This window comes from Melanerpes formicivorus, unplaced genomic scaffold, assembly GCF_026170545.1.
Source record: "Melanerpes formicivorus ecotype bairdi unplaced genomic scaffold, bMelFor1.0.p_v2 SCAF_3, whole genome shotgun sequence".
NCBI lineage: Eukaryota > Metazoa > Chordata > Aves > Piciformes > Picidae > Melanerpes > Melanerpes formicivorus.
In genome coordinates this window covers 28,136,685-28,153,401 of record NW_027142355.1, presented here as the reverse complement: position 1 = coordinate 28,153,401, position 16,717 = coordinate 28,136,685, and the positions used below count along the sequence as shown (strand labels likewise).

Here is a 16,717-nt window from a genome sequence, read left to right as displayed (position 1 = left end):
TCTTGCCTCAACACTGTACAGTGTTACTTGCATTGAGGGAAAAACCTGAGAGGAGAGGAGGTAAAACAATTGCAGTAACAAGGAAACATACTGACACAACACAGCTTTCCATAGAACAACTATGTTAGCCGCTGGAGTAGCACTGAAGTTTTTATCTTCTTACTAGTCTCTAGAAGGAACATCAAAGATTAAGACTCCACACAACATCTCTGAAAATATGAGAGTTAAGATTTTTTTTTTGATAGAAGAATATCCCTTAAAAATTATTGAGCATTTTCACAGGTATATTTATTGAAGGCTCAAAACCCTAACTGATTTAAATTAAATTATATCCATTTCTTTTTTTTTTCCCCAACATAGCTGGTTCGGTAAGCAGATGAAAAACAGGTATTGATGTTTCACTGCAGAATTACAAATGGCTTTTTAGGAGGAGATATAGTAAGAAAAAATTACTGTAAGCATGAAGCTGTCGTAGCAAAAGACCAGACCAAGAGAAAGAACATGCTGCTCTGCATTCTAGGTTGCTTGCATCGTATAGTAAAGGATTGCTATAAACCTTTTAATAAATGTGATGGAACTATTAATATGTGTGTAGCCCTAAGGAAACAGCCTGCAGGCATTATTTGAGTATCATAGCTCAGTGGGAGAAGACTTTTTAGGCAATGTGTAACAGGATCTCCACAGACCTGTGACAGTGACAAAATAAATCAACAAACAAACAAAATCCCCTAAACACCTTGCTGGGAAGTTTTTCTTATGACTGACCAATATGGAAAATTGCAAGAAAAAAAAAGGTCTGTATCAACATAAAATGACGAGACACTTAAAATACCTGAAACCCTCCCAACACCCAAAACACAACTGCATCATAATTTTAAATACAAAGGTGACACAATCAGAATTATTTGCTTATGTTCACCTCACAGCTAAATGGAAAAAAAACTAAACTAGTAATTAGTAAGCAATAATTACAGCTTTATGCCAAAAGGCAAAGCAGTTTAGACAAGACTTCAGACCCCACACTGCATCACAAATCATTCTGAAAACAGTAAGATAATGGAAGCAGCAGTTCTAATTTTAAGTAACTTTATTTCTAGAGCAAAGTGCTTATTTGATATAAATAATACTACAGATATGACGAGAAACTACATCAATTGTCATGTGACTTCAGCGCAGCTCTGCACATGGAACAGAAGCGTAACGTGACCAAGCTTTCAAAAAGTATTCATAGCACTAAAACCTAAAATCAAGTTTTCTTTACCCCTAACTTAGTTACAATGAAGAAAACACCAAATCCCAGCAATGTTACCACTCCCATCTGTCTTAATCTTTTCTTCAAGGTGGATGCTTTCTCTGGAAGTCTCACTCGGCTGGCGTCATTCCTCTGTTCGCGCTGAGGCAGATGTTAAGTTCATGTAAAAAGTCCAACAAAGAAAAATAATTATTGAAAGCTTCTGAAGTATGTGATAAAGTAAAATACACTACTAATAGATGATTACAAAAATCTAACAAAACACTTGAATTCCAATCATATTTTAACCAGTACTGTCATCATTACTAAAACCATTTACTAGAAAAGCAAGTTAAATTTGTAACAGATGAGACTCCCCTGAAATTAAAGGGAGTGGCAAGTACCTTACATGTGTGTGCTTGAACAGATGCTAAAATTGAGCAGAGTCTTGTCATGAAGTTCAGCAAGGTTAGGTTCTGATTCCCTACTTCAATTTATAATGCTTGGAAGGCCATCTAATTTACTGTGCTTCCAAAAATTACATGCAGACATAACATGTACTGCTGGCAACATATGGCAAGGACTAAGCTTAGCAAACAGTACCAAAGATTTCAAGGGAATCTATACAAGTTTACTAAGAGGCTTAAGTGTTTTGCTTCAGTTAGCACTTCTCCTAATAAATGTTTCAGTACTCATTCAAGAGTGCCCCATCATAAATTAACAACCATGCTTTGTATTAAATTCTCCATCAGTGAAATTCATAAAACACTACAGCATTTTCATAGAACAGGAATTACATTTTGAAGTAATTAGAAGACTAATGGTTAACACCTCTGTTTTACACTGGGTACAGAGCCACCACACTTTTATCTTGACAGCTATAAAACCGTAAGTACAAATGAGAGCAAAGCAAAGTGACACCTAATTTAGATCCCACCTCAGCCCTTAAAACTAGGGCTGCACATACAGGAGGCAAATACATATATACAATTGACAGCTGCATATGCAAAAAAAGGAACATAGATAGCTAAAAAGTTCTTTGCCACAGCCTCTATTTATCTCTTAAATATATTTGGTGTTAAGTGATTTATTGGGAGAAGGCTGTTACATTACATTACATTTACTTAAACTGCAGGAAATTGCATTAGTAGCATTATACTCAAGATTCGAGTTCCACATGGCTTCATTCAGCAACAGATTCCTTTCTGACACTGATGCTCCATTTACTTTGTCCCAGCAGCCATTCCTCTTACTATCCTATTACTTAAAATGACCCCATCTGACAAGAGTGTGTCATTGTGTTGGTTTGAGAATGACGGATGTGGTGCTAACATCTAGCCTTGACCTCTCCCACCCTCTTCTTTTGTCACTCTGAAGAGTTATCTGGGATGCCTCCCATTCAATCTATAAACCCTTAGTATCTTCCTTGTGAGTCAATAATTCCAAACAAAAGATTCCTTAATTCATAAAAAAGAGTGTAAGTATTCAGAGTGGCATTTATGACACAGTGATTGTCCAAGAGCACAGGGATGCATTCCACTTAATTCTTCCCTGCAGCAGAAAGAAAAAGATTGACTCTGCCTTGCTTTGAAGACTGTCCATGCTGATGTGGAATATTCTAGAGTATTTATCATTCTGTCCATGGAAAAGCTGAAGGAGGAGAAGTGGATGCAACAATCAAGTTACAGGTAAAGAGCTTTGGGAGATGGAGGTACAGAACATTTCACTGATGGACATCACATTTGTCTCACACATACCCACCTTCTCCACCAGGTCTTTCATTTTGGTAACTTCTTCTCCCAGCTTTTCAATGCTGCAAACCAAATCTTCACAGGCTTCAATAAACTTTTCAGTCCCTGCCCACTGCAGTACTATCTGTTAATAGATACAGTTATTTGTCAGAATTACTGTAGATTCCAATTTAATATTCTTTAGTTACCATCTAAAAAAAATGACAGTGTCAGAAGTTTATAACCACATTATGCTGGGGTTTCATTCTATGATTTATGCACAACATAATCTACTACTTACTCTCAGCCTTTGAGGGAACCATCTGTCACCTTAACTCCCTTATCAGCAGAAACATGAAGAAACTTAAGGGTGGCTTAACTCTGAACTAAGTTCTTTTTAAACGTTGTCCTTTAGAGAAAAGGACATTGGACAGCTCTATATAATCATATAATAATCAAGATGGTTGATGAGCATTCACATTTTTCCTTTTACAAGGTAGTGTAACATTCTAGAATAGAGTAATAATAATACTCTGAATCAATGGGGTTTGTCTTTTGTTGAGTACCTTGTGAGAATTTTCAAGGAAATGTTTATTCACAGTCTGCAAAGGAATGGTCAGCTTACTACACTCTTTATTCATCTTCTGAACAAACTTGAGGAATTCATCTCCACTACAAAAGAACAACAAACGATAGTCTGTTACTTGTTAAAGGCTAAATAGTATCTGTGCATTTCCAACGCTGGTTAGTGAGTCAGACATGCAGTTTCATGGCATACAAAAAAATATCCAGTGTGATCTTACTACAAGGTAGTTAAACAATGTATTTAACATTTTGTGTGGTTTTCGTTTGGTTTGGGTTTTGCTTGTTTGTGCTTTAGGGTTTTTTGGTCACCCCCACGTCCATGAAAGGGCAACAAACCATGAAGTTACCTGAGATGTTCAGCTAGTAAGACAATACTGAAAACTGAAAAAGTGCCACCCCAAAGCTTTTTGGACACATTGTATTAACCTCTACTTCTGTTTCTAAATCTCTGCAATCCCATGTTAATAATGAAAACATTTCATTTTCTGCAGCATGGGTCATTTCTTAACACTTTATGCATAACAACTGCAACTCTATTTTCCAGAGTTCCAGTACCTATGTGTATGTACAGATCACAGTCTCAGCATTTTATGCTGAGAGATCGATGCTCCTGACCTGCAGCTCACATTTTTGAGGAAGATGTGTGTGGGTGAGGGAATAAACAAAAAAAGCTGCTTTTTACATTGGAGCTCAGACTGAAATGACTAGGTTACAGGTATTTAGCTTCCAGTACTGTGGAAGAAAAAGAAGAATTCAGTAATACTGACTCAGACCTTGCATCTGGAAATATGTTTCACAAAGCCTAAAATATTTGATGTTACCTACTTTGAAGGAAAGTTCTACCTAGTGCTCAAATATAAACAGAAACACAACTCTGGAAATTAGCTTGATAAGCATCTCAAAAGAATGGTGAAAAGGATAGAAAATTTTAACAGGTTAATTTTGATGATCAATTTCTAGAGGTTCCATGGCACACTGACTCACCTTATTTTACTGCAAGTCTCAGAGAGTGTTAGTTGTAAGTCATGATGCTGGCCAGAAAGTTGTTGCCATTGACTGGCCAGAGGAAAAGTGGGCAAGAAAGATCATTCATTTGGTTTTAGAGAATAAGCTCTCAAAGCCTGACACCCCTGAGAAGTGCCTGTATCTCCTCCAGTAGAGAAGTTTTCACTGTCTGTAAGCCATTCTGGTAAGTAAGAAGCAGGACCAAGACAAGAGAAAAATTTAAGTTCCTGTTGCAGGACATCTTGTTTTACTTATGGAAGGATATGAATAAATTAATTCAGACTCCAATGCGCCTCTTTTCCCTAGACAACCTGTTATAAACCTCAATGCCACAAATATCACCTTGTTTGCTGCTGGTGATGATAAAAATATATGCTATATTTTCTAAACAGCTACATCAAGCCACGTGCCAGTGTGGTACAAGTGTCTAAGCAGAGACTGGATTTAACCCATACAGTGTTTTCCTTCAGCTTTGTCACAAGATCATCAGTGAGCAAAATTCTGACCACTGCTCAGGACATCTGTGGCTCACAATACTGCTGAACTTTTAAGACTTTAACACTTAAACCAAAAATACAAGAAGCATCAGGAAGGGTGCTTGCTGGAGAATAAAACCCAAGACTGTCCATGGGTTTTATGAAGATGGGGATGTAAGAAAGCCTATTAACTCGAAAGAAATTATTATTTCAGAACAATATAGCTGAAAGGATTATTTAGGGTAAAACTCCCCAAACACTAAATGAAAGAAATGCATCTGGAGATAATCTGAAAGTTTCTCCATTGTTACTGAAGTCAAGGCATGCTCATGATACTTTCCTTCTACTTAGAAAGGTAACTTTTTAGCTGGCTAGGATTAGTTATGGCATTTCTGTGTTTTGTCATAAAGGAAATCAGTTCTAGTAATTCTGGAAGGATTCTCAGCAAAACTTAAGTATCACCATGGAATGAGGAGGAAAGAAGAAAAAAGGAAAAACATTTATTGGTGTAATAAAGAAGTATAATAGTTCTTAAAAAACAACAACATTTTCATAGCATTTTTTATCTATTGCAGACGGAGATAACATTTCCAAGATATAATCACTGTTAAAAAGAACGAATGGCTGTCAAAACACCAGTGGCCAAACAGTGCTAGACACCGTGAGTTTATAATCAATCAGTTCAACATTTTCTACGTTAGTTTTTCTATGACTTAATGACTGATTTTCCTTCTCACAGAATGACTCTGAACAAGTGGGAAGTAAAATCTTTATATAATAGCATGTAAACATAGCCTATGATTTTAGTCTCAAGGTCAGATTCCTAGAATACATGTCAAGTCAGTATCTAAAAAACTATGCAGGGCTTGCCATAACTGAAATGCTGTCATATTTTGTGTACTGCAGTCTTCAATCAATCAATTATTTTCTGGTTTTGAGAACTACATATCATCCAAACCCACATAGTACTAGGAATTAGATATGCCACTGGTGTGTGAGACTGCACTGAACATCATGTAGGTTTTTTGTTGTTTTCAGCCATACATGCAGTGAACTGCTAATTCTTTGTATTTCTCCACTTTATTTAGAATAAACTTTATTTAGAATAAACCAAACCAGGTTGGAAGAGACCTTCAAGATCATCGCGTCCAACACATCAACCAATCCAACCCACCCAAACAGCTAACCCATGGCACCAAGCACCCCATCAAGTCTCCTCCTGAAAACCTCCAATGACAGCGACTCCACCACCTCCCCGGGCAGCCCATTCCAATGGGCAATCACTCTCTCTGTATAGAACTTCTTCCTAACATCCAACCTGAACCTCCCCTGGCGCAGCCTGAGACTGCCTTTGTTCAAATTTTTAAGCTGTCCTGCTTGAATGTATCTATGAAACAGCATTAGGGACCATACTGTAAAAAAAAGCATATTTCTAGCACAAAAATGCATGGAAGCTTAAACTGGGTAAAGTCCTCTTGAACTGCAGCTGATTATCCCCTGCTGAAAGATCAACATCCTTTTCTAAAGGTGCCTAACTTGGACAGCTAAACACTCAGAAGCCTGGCCTGCTACCTCAGCTCTGTGGCAAAGACTCCATTTAATAAGGACAGATTAAATGCTGTCAGATTATTTATGATGTAACCATAATCATATTGGTAGTTCTTCAGTTTTACAGAGCACTCACAAGTTTGCACCTGAATTCACTTGTTTTGGTGGAGAAATCTCAGACTAGAAGTAGCATCAAGTTCCTTCATTAGAACATGAACACACTGCTCCTCCAGCCCATCTCAGTCTTTCAAGAGTTTCAATAAACATCTTACATCTCCTCCCTCATCCTGCAATACACTTGGCAGCATGCTGCAAAAATGGATCTCAAGCAGACTGCAAAGCCTCTTTTTGTATAAGCACAGTAATGGATACAGATAAAGGCACAATACTAGGAACAGGAGCAATTGCTGTATGTAAGAGTGATGAGAGTGGAGCACAGACTAGATGGACTCATGTAACCAAGGCCAAAAGAATGCTACGGCAGGACCACATCATGACATAACTGCTAATACACAATGTCAGTGTGATTCAGCAGCCTCCAAAGGATAATGACATGCATAGAATGAACTTGAACCCAAGTACATGTGTTTTGTCCACTGAGTGAAGAGTATAACTAACATACCTAGCTTCACAGTACCCCAATAATGCTGATAGTGGTTTGGAAAGGGAAGAAATATCTAAAAGTAGCAGCACAGCTGTCAGGTCACAAATCAAGAGGGAGATAGAGGTATTTTAAAGAGGAGCTGAAGCTCCCTCTTCTAGACAGTATGAAGTTATTTGGTAAGCAGACAGGATGTAAGAAAGTTTTTTTCCCCCAGTATTACTCTAGCCAGGCTACTGGAGATAAGGCAACACAATGCTCTGCTAATCATATTGGGACTGGGAGAATAGAAATAAGCACAGAGAACCTAACTTAATACTGATGCAGCTAAGGTACAAGGAAGGAGTGGTATCTTCAAACCAGTCTTCTCTAAGTCAAACAAACACAGTTTGACTTAGTAAAGCCTCTGCAAAGCAAGCAACAGTTTTCTGCCTAAGACCATTTCTAAAACTTTTGCAAAGTAAAATATTAAATCATCCTATTTTCAAGAGCTATTCTTCTACAGTTCTGGGAAGTCAAAAGAAGGAAGATAAGAGCACATAATCTAATTAAAGTCTATGTCTCTCTTCTTGACAAAATGGATAAGAGGTTTATGAAATCTTCAGACACCCTTACACGTACTTTTGGTGCTGCACATGGAGAGTGTTTTGCCAGTGCTTAGGGGACTGACGACATTTAATAAGGTTGCTGAGAAATGTTCCTCTCAGCTCAGGCCTGGCATTCATGGGACTGCACAAGACTAGACCAGAAGTGAGAGAGGTATTATAGAGCTGATATTTTAAGGCTGTAAGAAAGAACCTACAATAGAAAAAATACCATGGTGGAATGGATGTTTGAAGGAGTAACACTCTCTTAAAAAGAGCCATTTTTTTCATAAGCCTATTCCTACTGGTGTATATATATAGTCCATGACAAGGAAAACATCTTACAAAGATCTTAATTTGTAATGGCACATAATGGAAATGTAACCCATAAAGAGATACCTACCACAAGAATTTATGCTTCTAACTTTCTTTTACAAAACATACCTACCATCAGCCCTCATTATCTCCTAACTAGCATACTATGCTTGGAATAAGGTGTGAGAGATTTTACCTTTGAGCCGGGGAAAACAATGCAGTCACACCTTAAACAGTTCACATTTCACTTCTATTTCCTTAGATATACAGTTAATACCTCAGTTCGAGATTCAGCACTTCAGAGAGGCCTCCAATTCTTATTTCATCCACTTGTAGCTCTTTAATAGCATCTAGGAGTTTCTGCTGATCTTCAGGATTTGTAATGCCAATCTAAATTTAAAAAGTAATTCCAAATATGATTTAAAGACTGAACAGTACAGTACCATTTATTGTGTGAACTTCTATGCTTTTAAGTTATTGCAACCAACTACAACGCATGTAACTACTGAAGGAAAGCTAAACTAAAAACACAGAAAACAGTCATTGATGCAAAACAAAGTTACAAGAGATGAGGAAGAGCCAACATGAAATTGCACAAAATAGAATAGAATTACATAGAATAAACCAGGTTGGAAGATACCTTCAATACCATCATGTCCAACCCATCAACCAATCCAACCCACCTGAACAACTAAACCACGGCACCAAGCACCCCATCAAGTCTCCTCCTGAAAACCTCCAATGACAGCGACTCCACCACCTCCCCAGGCAGCCCATTCCAATGGGCAATCACTCTCTCTGTATAGAACTTCTTCCTAGCATCCAACCTAAACCTCCCCTGGCGCAGCCTGAGACTGTGTCCTCTTGTTCTGGTGCTGGCTGCCTGGGAGAAGAGACCAACATCCGCCTGTCTACAACCTCCCTTCAGGTAGTTGTAGAGAGTAATAAGGTCACCCCTGAGTCTCCTCCAGGCTAAGCAATCCCAGCTCCCTCAGTCTCTCCTCATAGCAGTTTTATAAGTAGCCCTACATTGTTAGGATGCTTTGCTCATCTATTTCAGTATCATCTCAGTCATCTCTTACAGTAAAACCACCAGTCAGTATGATGGCAAGATACAGCATTAACTCAGAAAGAAGAGAATGGAAATTCTGAAATCAGCATCATATGAAGAATTCTACAGAAAGAGGCAAGAGTTTAGGAAGGGCTCATGTAAATTTTGAAGGGATGTATTTTTCTCCAGTTTGAAATTGGTCTCATAAGATATAATACCTCTTTCCAAAACCTTATCATCTTACAGAATTTAATTTTCTTTTTAAATCTGGCTGGTTCACACCACCTCCAAAAACTCAAATAATCAAAATCTAGTAGAGAGGAAAAAAATATATTAAAAGACATTCAGCTGGATGTTTCTACCATGACACAGCCTGCAAAAGCATATATACACACACATATATATATCTGACGGATAGCATATAGCATCATAGAATGTTAGAGGTTGGAAGGGACCTCCAGTGATCATCGAGTCCTACCCCCCTGACAAAAACAGGCTCACCTAGGGCAGTCCTCACAGGAATACATCCAGGTAGGTTTTGAAAGTCTCCAGAGGAGGAGACTCCACAACCTCTCTGGGCAGCCTGTTCCAGTGCTCCATCACCCTCACTGTAAAGAAGTTTCTCTTCATGTTGAAGTGAAGCCTTCTAGATTCAAGTTTGTATCCATTGTTCCTTATTACTGTGCACCACTGAAAAGAGATTGGCCCCCTCTACTTGACACCCACCCCTCAGATATTTATATACTTACAATCTCAGAACAGATTTTTGCCTCAAATTAAGATCAAGCCTAAATACTACTCAACATCACCACCTGGGGAGGTGGTGGAGTCAGCATCATTGGAGGTGTTCAGGAGGAGACTTCATGGGGTGCTTGGTGCCATGGGTTAGTCGATTAGGTGGGTTGGATTGGTTGATGGGTTGGACGTGATGATCTTGAAGGTCTCTTCCAACCTGGTGTATTCTATGTATTCTATCAGTTCATGCAGTCCCTAAGCTCAATTCAGTTAATCTTCTATACTCTTGGCTAATGCTGCAAACAACAGCAGAAACATTCTGAAGGTACTCTTCAATACTGAAACTATCTTGCTTAAGGAACTGTTTCACAGAATGTTTTTGTTTGTTTTCTTGGTTGTTTTTTTTTTTTTCCAACTCCATCTTCTCATTCATGGAACAAGCTAATCAGGATATGGCTTTCTGACCAGCAGTTGTACTTTGTTTGATGAAACGTAACTTCATCCTTCTGCAAATAGATCAGTGACTGGGCATCACCACATATTGAAGATACGGTTTAGGTAGCAAAGAACATAATAGAAGTCACCACTACAGTAATTCTGAGACACTGGTACAGAACTCAAGAGACTGAAAACAGATAAACTTGCTCAAAATGTTCCCCAGTGCAGACGTATTTTCCCTTTCTAGGCCATATCTGCTGAACATGAGGGCTACCCAGGACCTGACTATTCACGCAATTATGAATGCATGGAGCACTTGCAGTGCAAGAAGCCATTCTTCCTTATGGATGAGCAACCTTTTAAGCTGGCATTGATCCAATTACACTTGGCAGTTCAAATAATGCAAATATTATCATGAAGTGGCCATGTTTAAGAACGTACAAGTGTTGTACAAGAACTTGCTTCTATTTGTGAAACAGTCTTGATTTTAGGTATGTCAACTCCAACAAGATGGACTTTATTCTTCACTTAACTAAATACATACTTAAATAAAAAACTGCCTCTGAAAATCACATTGCTGGAGTGTGAGTTTGGGGCATGGACTTTTCTGTCATCCTTTAAATGAAAAGGAAAGAGGAGGCAAATAACAGATTGTCTCAACACATAAAAGATGACATACTTCTGAGATAAAGACAGTTATGCATAAACTCTTAAAACCTTGCCATCTTGCCAAAGTGGCCACTATTTTTAATAACCTGACAATCTTCTGCCAAATATTAAATGCTTTCCTGTGGGGGGGTTGGGCAATATGCAGAGGAAGAAGACTCCTAGAACTGCCACATGGCAGCACACAGAACAGATTCTCTAATGATGAAGTTCAAATTCTGGGTTATATTTTGAATGTTGATACAGAATTAACCAGGTTGGAAAAGATCTTCAAGGTCGAGTCCAACCTATCACCCAACATCATCTAATCAACTGCCTCATCCAGTCTCTTTTTTAAACACTTCAGCGATGGTGACTCCACCATCTCCCTGGGCAGCCCATTCCAATGGGCAATCACTCTTTCTGTGAAGAATTTCTTCCTAACATCCAGCCTAAACCTCCTCTGGTGCAGCTTGAGACTGTCTCTTCTCATTTTGTCACAGGTTGTCTGGGAGAAGAAACCAAACCCCAGCTGGCTACAGCCTCCCTTCAGGGAGTTGTAGACAGCTTAAGGTCTCCTCTGAGCCTCCTCTTCACCAGGCTAAGCAACCCCAGCTCCCTCAGCCTCTCCTCACAGGGCTTGTGCTCCAAACCCCTCACCAGCTTTGTTGCCCTTCTCTGGACACGTTTCAGCAACTCAACATCTTTCCTAAACTGAGTGGTCCAGAACTGGACACAGGACTCAAGGTGTGGCTTAACCAGTGCTGAGTACAGGGGCACAATGACATCCCTGCTTCTGCTAGCCACACTGTTCCTGATGCAGGCCAGGATGCCATTGGTCTTCATGGCCACCTGGGCACACTGCTGGCTCATGTTCAACCTACTATCAACCAGTCCCCCCAGGTCCCTCTCTGCCTGGCTGCTCTCCAGTCACTCTGACCCCAGCCTGTAGCACTGCCTGGGGTTGTTGTGGCCAATGTGCAGAACCCAGCACTTGTATGTGTTCAATCTCATGCCATTGGACTCTGCCCATCTGTCCAGCCTATCGAGGTCCCTCTGCAGAGATCTCCAACCCTCCAGCAGATCAACTCCTGCCCCCAGCTTGATGTCATGTGCAAACTTACTGATGATGGACTCAATGCCCTCATCCAGATCATCAAAGAGGTGTTAAAGAGCACAGGGCCCAGCACTGATCCTTGGGGCACACCACTAGTGCCTGGCCGCCAGCTGGATGTGGCACCATTCACCACCACTCTCTGGGCTCGGCCCTCCAGCCAGTTCCTAACCCATCGCAGTGTGCTCCCATCCAAGCCATGGGCTGACAGCTTGGCCAGGAGTTTGCTATGGGGGATGCTGGCAAAGGCCTTGCTGAGGTCCAGGTAGACTACATCCACAGGCCTCCCCACATCCACCAGGTGGTCACCTGATCATAGAAGATGAGGTTGGTCAGGCAGGACCTGCCCTTCCTAAATCCATGCTGGCTGGGCCTGATCCCTTGGCCATTCTGTAAGTGCTGTGTGATTGCACTTAAGATGACCTGTTCCATAATGTTGCCTGGCACTGAGGTCAGGCTGACAGGATGTGTTAACTTATCATTATACATTCCTAAATCCAGAACAGGATGCCAGTTTCTCTTGTTCTCAAGCAATAAACATGTGAAAAAAGAATCTTCTTAGTCCTAAAAGCATCCAGAAGTAAAATTACTTCTAATTTCCTAAAAAAAAAATATATATATAAAATAAAATCCAGGTGTTAAGAGTAGCACAGAATCAGACAAAAACCTCCAAAAGGTGCACAGACATGTCTCAGTATTTTGCACAGACTTGCCTCAGTATGGAACAGTTTTATAAGCCTCAGGAATGCAAGGATTTCAGCTTGAGAGAGTGATTGTTTAGGCTCTGTTGTAGAATACAGATAAAGGTATTTACAGAGAAAATATCTTTGTGATATTGTTTGATGGAGTAAAGTGTATAACATTAGTGATGGGCTTTCTCCCCAGTTCTCTGGATACAAAGCAACTTGGTTCAGAGGCATCCATCAGAGGTCATCATTAATCTTTGCAGTAATAAGATCCAGGCTCTTTAAAATAGCTGGCTGTTAGTTGAAGATCTGCCATCACACTAAAAACTTTCAACTCTGGAGTTACAAAGGAACAGATTAGATTTGTTCTATCAGCAGTGTGGGGACAAACTGTCGGGAGAACTCTAAACCTAGACTGCATCAAGCCTACAGGGTAACTTATGAAGCACCAATAAGCCAGGCATGTTATGTCATTTTTCAAAATTCTCAGTTATAGACTCAATAATGAATTCATGTCCATGCACAAAATACTACTTATTTTCCAGGAACTGCTTCCTGCTGTTGCAGAGCTAAGAGGTAAACCTGTTTTGCTCCTGTGAGTATGATCTTCCTGTGCAAGGGCAACTGATCCAGGTATTTATTTCGGCTTGTCCAAAAATGCTCTAACAGGGACCTTCAAACACATAACACTGAAACAGAAGTTAGTTGTTTGTGTGAAATTTCACCTCTTTGGTGAAGAAACTGTAAGGTTTAGCTATTCACTGAAGTCCACAATTCTCTCCCCTGCCCCCAACATATCCTGGACAATAACAAGTAATGATAGAATATCAAAACAGGCATTCAGTAAAGACACATACTCGGTCAGATTTGCAGTTTAATGCAACCAAGACCACCCCAGCAGCTTGCACAGTGATGAGAAGCAAGCCAGAAAATTCCCCTTAAGAGAAAAACTCCTGTCAAGAGGGACTTTAGGATTCAAACAAAGCCCATGCTGAGATGCTGTCCAATGGGCACGATCCTGAGGCTTCAGAAAAGCAGTAACACTGGAACATGACGACATGCCTTATGCCTAGGTCTAAGCAAACTCTTACAAATCTCTCTTAAAAAACTCCCTGCATGTGCACCCTCTGAGAATACAGAATTACTTCTGAATTCTGTCCAAATACTTTATTCAGTTACAGACAAAAATTCAGGAAAAACACCTCTGTGACATCAACTCTGCAAGAATATTAACATCTGTACACAAACATTGGCTCCATGCTACAGTGCATGCCTCACAGGTACCAGAACAGGGAGAATATTAACTTCTGAAGTAGTGAACTCACCTCTATTAACTCATCTTTTTGCATGATCAGAAGTTGTCTTAAAGTTATATCTCTTTCCTGTATAAAACAAAGGGTTTTCTGCCATCAAAAAGAATTTCAGAAGAAAACACTATTTTCACTTAATGTCTTTCTCTTATGTTTTACTTCAGTTTTCAGAACTAAACCAACTACACAACATCACTTTTGACATAATGAAAATGTTCTCTGGTTTAGAAACATCATGTTGGGTCTAATGAACATAACCAAAATCACAGAATGGTCTGGGCCAGAAGGGACCTCTGAAGGTCATCTAGTCCAATCCCCTCTGCAGTAAACAGGGGCATCCTCAACTAGATCAGGTTGCCTCACTTTGATTATCTCCAGGGATGGGGTGTCAACCACCTCCCTGGGAAACTTCTTCCAGTGTTCCACTACACTCATAGTAAGGAACCTTTTCCTAACATCCAATCTAAATCCGCTCTTCTCTAGTTTTAAGCCATTGCCCCTCATTCTATCACTCCAGGCCTCTGTAAACAGTCTCTCTCCATAATTCTTGTAGACCCCCTTCAGGTGTGGGAAGGTCACTATTGGGTCTCCCTGGAGCCTCCTCTTTTCCAGGCTGAACAACCCCAGCTCCCTCAGCCTGTCATTGCAGCGGAGGTACTCCAACCCCGATCATTTTCATGGCCCTCTGGTGTACCTGCTCTATCAGGTCCATGTCCTTCCTATAACTTACCACTTCAAATACAAACTCCTGTTAACAAATAAATAAATTTATTGTGCTTATTAATTATTAGTATTAATTAAATACTAACACAACTTTTTTTTATGCTGTAGGTACATTTTGCATTAATGGACTACTATACAGACAGAAGATGCACCACAAACTTACCTTCAGTAATCTTATTATGTGTTCTAGATCAAGACCATGTAAAAACACTTCCATGTCATCAAAAGTTGAATAGGAACTGTAAATGTGAAAAAAAAATAAATTGCATTCCAGATGAAAACAGGGGAAATCAGGGGAGGGGAAAAAGGAAACAACCAAAAAATCCCCAAACATCCTGGACAAAACAGAAAAGCCTCTGAGACAAAGCACTGGAGAGCAACCAGAATAAATTTCATAAAGAAATGTCATTTCAAGTAGCAAAACAGCCCAAATTAACATTAAAGTTAGGTTGCAAAACCCTGAAATATTTGGAAGTGGGGTTAAGGAAGATAACCATGTATTCTTATCAGATAACATTCATATAAATTGGATTCAGCCCAGAACTCTTACCCTGTCACTTCCATTTAAACCAGAAAAGGTTATCAAGAAAACGGGAATGTATATAATTAAAGATAGTGCAAATTAGTCTGGTAAGAAATTTTTTGTCAGAAGACTACTGTTCAGAAGGTAGACTGAGGAAACAGTATAACCTGATGTAGATTGAGAGTTTAACATTTATAAACAAGGCTAAAGTATAAATTTTGATTCTCCGTTCTACCAAGATACAAAAATATGAGAGGAGGAAAAACCAACCAACCAACCAAACAACACTTAAGCAGATTTCAGCAATCAGATGAACAACTGAACTAACCCAAAAAGCAAATACAAACATCCAGAAAGGACCACTGCAATTGCTACAGTGAGTTTTTTTGCCAAAACCCTGAGTTAAGAGATTATTTGCTCTAAACCTATCAATAAAATGAGAGAGATCTGTTCTAACACTGAGGCCATTATGTACAGACTCTATCTAGGAGTACGAGTCTTTGTGAAGAGTTCTAGAAGACCAATCTCCAATGTCACCTTCATGGCAAGCATACAGGGGCTCAAAAGATGATCCCCAAGGAGCAGACACCTCCCACAGGAGATCTGGTCCACAGATGGGGAGATATACCTAGAACAATAGCTTCAAGAATCTATGAATGATGTAAGAACAAGGAGGAAAGCAGAGACAATTGCTTTTACCGTGCAAAGCTTTCACCTCTCTGTTCCAAGAAGTACCTCTAAAACTACTGTGGTTGAAGAACAGAGGAAAAAAAGAGACTGACATATGCATTCACCTAGCAACATAACCAGGTGACCCTTTAAATTGGGGTACTCTGGCTGAGATTAAGACTGCATCAATGTGAACTGTTACCCAGTGAACTGCCATCAGCCTAATAATACAAAACTAGAGTATTTCAAATTCAGTGTGATCTGGCTGAGCAGAGACAAACAAGTTGTCATCTCAAGTCCACTGCAGCTCAAATTCAAGAATGCAAGTAGACAGCCTGTTGAAGACCAGGGACACCTCTCAACTAGACTTGGTCACTCAAGGACTCATCTAACATGGCCTTGAACACCTCCAGGGAGGGGGCATCCACAACCCCTCTGGGCATCCTATCCCTGAGTCTCACATCAATATACTTCCTGTGGAGTCTTGGTAGCGCTTCAGAAAAAATATAAAATGTATTAATACAACTTCAATCATTGATATGAACGGATACAATCTTTTAGAAATGTTAATAAGCTAAAATTACAACTGTATTTACCCAACTTTGTCATCAAGGGCAGCTGTCAGAAATTTGTAGATAGCCTCTTGCTCAGCCGTTTCATGGTACCTCCCTTGCAAGTGATTTGCAGCCAATGAGAGGAAACTATAAATCTGGAAAAGTCAGAAAGAATTAATTAGCATTCAAACCAA

The 16,717-nt window shown here is 39.7% G+C and overlaps 1 protein-coding gene across 2 annotated transcripts in view; it reads right to left on the bottom strand.

Annotated features, from left to right (window-relative positions):
- Positions 1–318: 318 nt before the first annotated feature.
- The window catches only part of ASZ1 (ankyrin repeat, SAM and basic leucine zipper domain containing 1), a 41,028-nt gene continuing 24,629 nt past the window's right edge, over positions 319–16,717 (bottom strand). For both annotated transcript variants that reach the window (XM_068164555.1, XM_068164558.1), the window contains exons 7-13: positions 16,566–16,678; positions 14,941–15,016; positions 14,070–14,126; positions 8,353–8,465; positions 3,528–3,633; positions 2,993–3,106; positions 319–1,393 (exon numbers count right to left, since the gene is read on the bottom strand). In XM_068164555.1, coding sequence (XP_068020656.1) covers positions 1,247–1,393; positions 2,993–3,106; positions 3,528–3,633; positions 8,353–8,465; positions 14,070–14,126; positions 14,941–15,016; positions 16,566–16,678 — 726 coding nt within the window. In that variant the 3' untranslated portion in view covers positions 319–1,246. The remainder of the gene's footprint in view (positions 1,394–2,992; positions 3,107–3,527; positions 3,634–8,352; positions 8,466–14,069; positions 14,127–14,940; positions 15,017–16,565; positions 16,679–16,717) is intronic.